Below are 9,154 nucleotides of genomic sequence, written 5' to 3' on the forward strand. Positions count from 1 at the left end.
CAAACCGTACTTCATAAAAGAGAAATTCAACAGATTGTATTCTCATTAGCCTAAATTTCCCCAACTTCAAAACAAAGAGAAGAGAAAAGAAGAGAAGTTCTAACTTCATGTCAAGTTGGAAGCCACACTGACGTCAGAGCAGCGGATCTAACTATTCAGTATAAAGACTAACCCAGCAGGTGTGTCTGTCATCACCGTGGAGACAGTGAACATACGAAGCATCGCTATAGCAACTGATAAGTCCAAAGAGTGTGTGGTCTTGGAGAAAAAATGTGTGTTTCGGTGCTAGAAACAGGCTCACACACACACACAAACAACGGGAGGCCAAATTTATGGCATCTCCTGCTGCAGTAATCTGGGTTTGTAGGGTTTCCAGACCACTAATGAAACTCAATGGCCTCAAGGCCTGAGATCACTGACCTGAAAACAGTCTCCCCATTCAGACATTAAAGCTTCAACTACGATTATGCCAAGTCAAGACTGGTCCTAGATCAGCACGAAGGTGCAAGTTGCACAGCAGCTGGGTTCAGACCAGAGCTGAAAAGTTATGAGCTACATCAATAGAAGAGTCAGCAGTACACAGAGAAACCTGAAGACCTCACTGTAACACTGAACTAATATAACTAAAATAAATCCACTCACTAACCTGCTAAGTGCTGTGTGCTGATAAAATGTGATCAGTCAATTGATTTCATTGGAAGTTCGGATATTGTCTTTATCTGGCGTTATTGTTCACAGGCTTGTGGGTTCAATACCCAAACCTGCCATATTGACACTGTATGGCTCTTAAGCAAAACCCTGTGCTCATACCCTGACTAGAGAAGAATTTCATTGTACTGTAGAGCTTATCTGTATAAGGACAATAAAAGGTAACTACAACCATTTTAGAACCACTGCTCTGCAAATAGCTAAAAACAACTAAAAAGTAAGTTTAGTCAGCTGATATCAGAAATATGCTGCTTTCATTACGTGACAGTTAATAGTAATAATTACCTAGTAACAATTACCCACTCTAAATTTTTGTTTGAGGTTTTTAGCTCAAAAAGATCTAAATAATGTTAAACTGCATCACCCATGGCTTTTCTGAATTTCTGTATTAGAAAATCATAAAACTGACAGGCTTACATTCAATAATTATATTTAATTACTTTGTTATGATACAACGGAAGAGTCCTGACATGTGACGCTCACAAAAGTGACTGAACTGCAATAAGGAAAGAGCCAAAAATTAACACAGGCATGACATGACTGTGTGTGTTGACTAGCACAGAGAGCTTGAGGTCAGTGGTGATGCAGTAGGATAACAGCTAGACTCCATGCTGGGCTTTGCAAAATGACATTTTACTTTTTACCCAATCACTGATAGTGTACAAAGCCTCTTGTGGCTTTGTTTAAACAAAACACCCCTTTTCTGCATTCTAACCAGTAAAGTCACTTGTTTCATTACGTATAAACTCTCCAAAATAAACAACTAAAATCAAAGTGAGGTGTTGGCAAGCCCGAGTTGGGCTTAGCTAAAGTTTATCTGGGCAGCTGGTCCAGAGGGAAAAGAACACAAACATTAGTGATGTAACACTCTTCATGGTTTTGGTGAACCCAGGTGAGTCACAGAGGTATGAGTCCTGACACAGAGCGAGAGATACACACATAACCATACCATTCTTTTCCTACATCATCACTGGCCTAAACAAAGACACACTGTTACAGATCTGTCTTCAACACTGAATCGGCCACAATGAACATCGCATACACCAATCTTCTAGATGGAGACACAAGATTAACTATCTCATGTCTCTTAACTCTTCTGCAGTCTTTCACATACACGTGCTGATTTAAAGTCAGGTGACGTAGAGCTCACCGACAGCTGATTGACAGGGCCGAAACTGTTCAATGTAAACAGAAAAAGCAAATTCCTCCAGAACAGGGAGAGGTTTAGCCAATAATAACTTACAAACTCCCAGAGCAGTTTTTATGATCGAAACTTATCAAAGGGCATGTGCTATTAGATGTGAGAGAAGGAAGTGCCAATAAGTGTCTGATGACCTCAATTTATTTTCAACTGAATGAGTTTTATGAATTTATTAAGAGTGTAAAAGTGTATTTATGCATGTGTGTACTTATAAGTCATTTTTATCAGAATTATAACCTGTTTACTTGCTCAGATATGCTCAGTGCTGGTTCTATGCCCCGCCAACAACCTTACTGAATTTGTTGAAATAAGAATGATGTCTTAAAAAGTCAATCAAAGCTTCACTAGCCTCTAACAGTCCTGCCTACAGTGCTAGGAACTGGTTGAAGCTGAATTATTATACATTGTTGTGTTAAACATTATGTTCTGTTTGTTTTGTTTTAGAAATTTCCACACTGCAAACTTTAAATTTATGTCCAATACATATCAACCCAGTAGATCGGTTATTGGCCTCTTTGTCTACTAATAATCTGTATCCAAATCTGCCCAAAAAAACACTTACAGGTCAGCCCACATGAGTGATTATGTGCATGTGTGTTTGTGTATGTACATACTTGAGAAGGTTCTCTGCCCCGGCTCTCATCCTCATCTGCTTGATGATCTGTTGATTGAGGGTCACTCTCTGATTTTGGAGCTTACTGCGGCCGGTCTGGGCAAGCGGGTTACAGCCCTGAGAGGAAAGAAGGGAGGGTAAGTGAGAGAAAAAGACAAGTTTGTTTTGGGTTTTGTTTGTTTGTTTTTTCCTCAACATATTACTTGATATTCTTAGTTTGCTTCAAAGTACTGTTCAAAAGTCCTGAAATGCACAGTTTGTATACATTGGCCATTCGATAGAAAAAGCTCTCAAGAGACACTTGTCAGGTATAACAAATTATTTCAGTCATTTCAGTCACACACCTGTCACAAACACTGTCCCAACTAGCTCAGGCTTCCCTCAGACCTTGACAGAACGTGACAAAGAAAGTTGAAAGGAATAAAAAAAAAAAAATATTTGAACATCTGAACTTTCTTTACTCGTCTTAGAGGACAGCAGTAAGGATTACTCAAGCAGTTAATGTGCTGATATTAAAAACACAAAACAACCTGTGCAGTGTGTAACGGCTAAACAGTTCATGTTAAAACATTTTGCCTGCACCTGTTTTACCTACGCACTTCCATCTAGATCAGTTTCTGACTCAGGGTGTGTGCTATGTCACTAAGGTGTGCCTTGTTACATTAAGGCACAGAGAATGAGAGTTCACAGAAATAGACATTCCCAGTTTTAATTACATCATGTACGTCTTCTTCCAGACACACCTAAATAAATCCTGAAATGTTGCCTTCATCACTGCTTCTGGAGACAAGATGGTATCTTTCTAGAAAAGAACTCACAGTTCTTATCTAAGCAAACATTCCTGTCAAAAAACTAAATCTCTATAGGGCAAGGGCAACTGGGTAGATCACCCTGCTACAAGAGGTGTGTTTTAGGGAAGCTACTTTTTATTTCACTGCTATGCAATTAAGAAACAGAACAAAGAAGCTAGCATGAGTTTCACATGTTGTACTGTCAGTTGATAGGTGTGGTCACGTTACCAAAAACAAAGAAATGCATGTATGTTACGGGTTGGCGTCAACAAATGATTTCAATCTAACCTGAAATAGTACACATTCACAATGTGTCTAGTCATGCTGTCAGCTGTGTAGAGTGTTTAAGCAGTTTGAGCATGATAAACTGAGTTTATATCTGTATTAGTGACATAATTCAATTAAACAGAGCCCAGTAGTTTCTTTATTTTGAAAGAATCTTAAAGAATTTTTAAAGTGTCGGAAAAGAAAGTGGAATTGGGCTATCTAAATTTGATGTGAAAAAAACATTGCATTTTAACATACACTGCTTGGTTGTCGGAGGGTAAATTTGTGATTCTGGTTCTGGTCTTTAACAGCTGTTTCTAAACAGTATGGGGCAAGAGGTCCATAGATGCAAAACCAAAAAGACAGTCACTCGAGATATCTTAAAGTGCCTCCAAGAACAATTACTGTAATGCTGATTTTAACCAGTGGTGCCCAACCCTTCTGTCCTTCAGCAAACCATATGATCCAGCTAATGACGGCCTTCACAACCATTTCATGATTACAGCCAGGTGAGTCAGGCCAGAGTCGAAACCAAATTCTCAGTGTAAAAAAAGAGCAAATCCCCAGAAGAAGAAAAAGACCTGCATCCGAACATTGCCTGTAACCTGTTTAAAAAGTACAAAAGTAGAAGATTTCAGACCTTTAATTTCTCCAAAATGCTAGACGGTTTGTTCCTAGAGCCCAGGGTGACCCACTGTACTGAACACTCATGACTCATGCAATGCTTCGAACACCAAAACCAAGCATGCGTTACTGCTGACCGTCTCCAAAAGCACATAGTCAGTGGGACACTCTACAGCAAGCAATTATCAGCTCAGTGAAACTGTGTCGAGAGGCCAATGACAAGGTCCAAACAAAGCTATGTCTCTTTTTTTCTCTCAGACACACACATTCCCTCGGTTTCTAGAAAAAAGGAGGCCCCAGCATGTCTTGTATGCCCGATACGCACTATTTGCTTGCTTTCATTTCCAAAGAGCCCTTTATATCTCCTTATAACAGAGCCCACTCACTTGCTCAGAGTCCTGGTAACAAGAGCAGCAAACAGACTCTCTCTCCTTCTCTCTCTCTCTCTCTCTCTCTGGCTCTTAGTTTTGGGTTATATTAGACTGAAGCACTAGCTATAAATGAATGCTTTGCTATTGATGGTGCTGGGCTACACACATGTTAAGCCATAATGAATTCAGTTAAAAGCAGATACCAGTTTTTAAAATATCATAATTACATTTCCAGAGAATAAAAGGTGCTCTACAACTCTCGTTCTAATTCTCATGTTAATCATCATTTCGGTTAACTGCTCTGTCTGGAACACTGAGAGACACTTCGGGGTTATTTTACAGCTCTGCATCTCTTCCCAGCCTCAGCAGAAGCCTAAGCATCTGCACTGCATTAGTGCATGTGGTTTGGCCGTGCGCTGCCTTTGGCTAGATGCGACGTCAATGGAAGAAGGACGAGGGGAACATGCCGAATCGGCGATTCTGTCTCTCTGGCCACAGACACAGATTCACAGGCAAAGGTCCAAAACCATCACCATCATATCCAATCTACAACATTTACTACAAATCAAACCATCCACTAGCTTCTTGTCCCATCCTCTATTGCTTTGCCTCTCACTAAACATTATCTACTGGCCCAGTACAACAGCACATGCTGTTTTATCAACTGGACCAAAACTATTTTCCCACTCCACAGTATCTACTGGTCCAAACCAATCACCTCAATCTGCATTACATACTATCCCAAACCCATTTCCACCATTCCTCATCTGCTGGCCCCAAATTATCCACCTACTCCCAATTCCCTACTGGTCCTAAATTATCTGCCCATTCTGCAGTATCCATTCATTCAAAAACATCTGCTAACTTTACTATTCCACTACCAGTCCAAAGCAATCAGCCCATGCTGAATTATCTACTGTCCAAAACCCCCTTTTTTGCCACACCGCATTATCTAGCAGTCAAAAACAATCACCCAAAGTGGCATCACCCTTTCTACTGAAACCAACCCCCCCACCCAACTCATTATCAAAACAATGAACCCCTTAGATCATCCATTTGGCCTGCCCATTCTGGACTTTCCTGATTCACTGGACCACAACTACTACCTCAAATCCATTACCACTGTATGATCATCTACTTGGAAACTGGGGTTGTCACGATACCAGAATCTCAATTTTGATACGGATAACAATACCAGGTGTAGTAACGTTAGTTACCAAATGACAGTATTCAATATTAAGTAAAAAACACTTAGTATTGAATTTAAATAATTGTATTTATTGTATTAGCAAGTGTAGTTTTATAAACACATCACAAAACTTTTAAAATTAAAGCAAATTACAATATCAGTCTAATATTACTGTATGTATCTAAAAGTGTTTTGTATTAAAGGTTTCTTGTGGGTTCTTCACATTCTGATTCTGATTACAAATGGTTCTTTAAAGAACAAACCATCTATAGAGAACCAAACGTGATCACGGTATGGCATTGCTTCAAATAACCCCTTCAGGCCATACGTGTTGTCAAGTGTGTAGATAACTAAGAGGACAAGTGGGCAGAGAAGTCAATAGGAAATGCCAGACGACTTCCATCAGACTCAAACATTCTTCTGGGATTTCCTCGTCTGTGTTTTCTTTTCCTTAAAAACCCCCCCAAATCAAAATCAAGGCCATTACAACACTAATTCTGCATATTTCACACTCTAGTCAATAGGTCTGGCAGTTTCCATACACAGTTTCTACTGATCACACATTTGAGACAGACTGAGCAGGCTGTGTTTATGTGAATGGTCAGTTTAAACGGGAAGGTGAGATCTTCCAAAACTGGATCTCATCATCCAAGTGGACTTTAGGCCACCATTCACTGTAACGCATCCAGGAAGTGGCAGACAACACAGCCCAGGCAGCTCCAGTTCATAAGCAGTACCGAGGCTCCACAGAGACAAAGGCTCTTTTCAGTGCTCAGACACACATGCGATTAGACTAAAAAAAACACACGGATGCCTGCGCAAATATGTGCCCGCACAGGTTCCACCGGCTAAAGCAACATACAGTCAACACGTTTCAGATAATTACACTCTTCAGTCAACGCAAGCCTCACACACGTAGGCGCGCACAGATGCCAGAAGTGTTATTACAGCAAATGAGTGTCATGATACTTCCAAAACAAGATAACTTATGACCACTTCATCTCTTTCTCAAACACAGATACATAAGAACATACACACGGTATAATCCCAGGAACACCTCTGATAATGTTTCTCAATCCCTTTCCCTCCCTCTCTCCCTCATTCTCGCTATTCTTTCATGTGAAGAAAGTCGGTCTTCCAGGAGAGACTGCAAAGGAATGTGTAGGGGGGCATAAATCCCTCCTAAGAATGCATAAGTCATAACTCAGCATGTCCATCTATCCCACCCTCTCTCTCTTTTAGTCACACACACCCTCAGACACACTCCCTCCCTCCCTCCCTCACTCCCTCACTCCAGGCTGTGCCAGCTGGACACACCTAATTATTAAGTGTCTTTAGAAAATTCAATAAAACAATTGAATCCCCTTAGAAGTTAAGAGTATCAGCTGTCTAATAAAAATACAGGTACACCATCCCGCCCTGCTGGGCAGATTCCTCAGGCGAGCCAAATTGCCTCACACAGGACGTTTAAGTACACGCTGGCTCAGTTTATTGCATTTAATCATCCATGTAGGCGCGGTCATATTAATTAAGATGAGACAACTAGAACCTGACACAGATGTCTACATACAGGAGTCATGACCTTAGACTGGCTCTTCTGAGATGATGCTTGGATGGTACCAAACTGCCCCTTTCTCTTTCTCTCTAGTCGCCCACACCTGCCTGCCAGATGTCTTCCACCAAACATCTTCACCTCAGGAACAACCAGGCAGCATGGAACCAAAAAAGGGTCCGGATTTCTTCTTTTAAGCTTAGCTTTACTGCCTCCATGCTGGCACAGAAGCCCGGACCGACCCACCCTCCTCCCCTAACAGTAAAACGACTCAGCCAGAAGTAAAAGCTACCAGCTGAACAGCTCGAGTAGAGGGGAAAAGACACGGAGCTCCTCGCAGAACTGATCAACACACCCAGCATCGATCAGCCAAGGAACTGTATCTAGCTAAGCCTTTTAAGCTGATTTGATCGTTTTGGTGTAAAGGACATGGTGTAAGCAGCATCAGCCCCTTACTTCAGGTGATGTCTCCGACGTTAAACACAAACCTAGAAATGTCAAATACTAAACCAGAACTGAGAGGAAATGAAGAAAGACGTAGCATAGCTAGCATTGTATTCATTTTCTACTTTTCTACTAGATTTTACCTCAGTAATATATTAGCTATAGCCAGCTAGCTGTTTGAACGATAACTAGCTATAGCTAGCGCCAGGTTAGGCACCCCGTAGTCTGCTAGCTTGCTAGCTAGCTAGCTAAATGTTACAAAACTCCCGTTACAGCATTTCTGTGCTATGCTAGCGATAACTAAACTGGAAAACACGTTAATTTGACCTTAAATAGTTTTAAAAAAAAAAAAAAAAAGTGCAGCGTTAGCCGTTAGCGTTAGCTACTAGCATCCTTCGCCTTTCTGACCCGCCGAGGCTCAGCGAAACTTCTCTCACCTTTTTGAAGTAACCGTTCTCGGCCACTCCGCCGCTCGGGCTGCGTCCGTTGGGGATTATTGCCTCGGTCATGACGGAGAAATCTCAACCTCAGCGTAAGAAATCTTCAGAAAGCAAAAAAATAAATATCGCGGTGTCTCCCCTGTAATTCAACAGGTGAGCGGACCGGTACCTTCAGCCCTCTCTACGCGAAGTCTCTGACAGTCAGCCGCCACAAACAATCTCTATTCCCACTTTCCTCCACCCGCATTCCGACAACCCCCGCCTCGTTCATCACTACTAGCCAATCCAAGCGTAGGCGGCGGGGCGCTTCTGGCCAATCAGAGCGCAGTAAGGGCGGAGCCTGCCGTAATACGGGTGGGAAACGATAAAGGAGCACGCAACCGGGTGGGTACAGTGAGTGTACCTGCCCTGCCCACCTCACCTGTCTTATAAAAGCCCACAGCGTTTTAACAGAGTTATATTTAGAACAAACAGCAGGAGGAAGTGCACCGACTGACTGTCTTCAGTAGCAGATCGAGAGAGGAACAACTACTGAGAATGAAAATTATTCTTAGTAACAGGATAATAAAAACATACTCAGGAGTAGGAATACCTGTCCTACTAGTTAGTGTATGTCGCCTTCACATTTCTTCATGTACATGACACATGTAGCATGACACAAACGTATCGATCAGCCATAACATTAAAACCACTGACAGGTGTAGCGGATTACATTGATTATCTAGTAACGGGGCAGTGGTGGCTCAGGTTAGAGCGCCGGGATATCGATAACAGGGTCGTGGGTTCGATTCTCGGGCTCGGCAAGCTGCCACTGTTGGGCCCTTGAGCAAGGCCCTTTACCCTCTCTGCTCCCCGGGCGCTGGAGTTGGCTGCCCACCGCTCTGGGTGTGTGTGTGTACTCACTGCCACTAACACATGTGTGTGTGAGTGTGTGTTCACTACCAGATGGGTTAA

General features: G+C 42.0%; 1 protein-coding gene across 1 annotated transcript in view; it reads right to left on the minus strand.

The window, feature by feature from the left end:
* The window catches only part of rhpn2 (rhophilin, Rho GTPase binding protein 2), a 30,928-nt gene extending 22,513 nt beyond the window's left edge, over positions 1-8,415 (minus strand). Inside the window, exons 1-2 of the mRNA XM_072671478.1 lie at positions 8,198-8,415; positions 2,524-2,639 (exon numbers count right to left, since the gene is read on the minus strand). Coding sequence (XP_072527579.1) covers positions 2,524-2,639; positions 8,198-8,269 — 188 coding nt within the window. The 5' untranslated portion in view covers positions 8,270-8,415. The remainder of the gene's footprint in view (positions 1-2,523; positions 2,640-8,197) is intronic.
* Positions 8,416-9,154: the final 739 nt, after the last annotated feature.

The sequence above is a fragment of the Salminus brasiliensis genome, chromosome 25 (genome assembly GCF_030463535.1).
Source record: "Salminus brasiliensis chromosome 25, fSalBra1.hap2, whole genome shotgun sequence".
In the NCBI taxonomy this organism is placed as follows: Eukaryota; Metazoa; Chordata; class Actinopteri; order Characiformes; family Bryconidae; genus Salminus; species Salminus brasiliensis.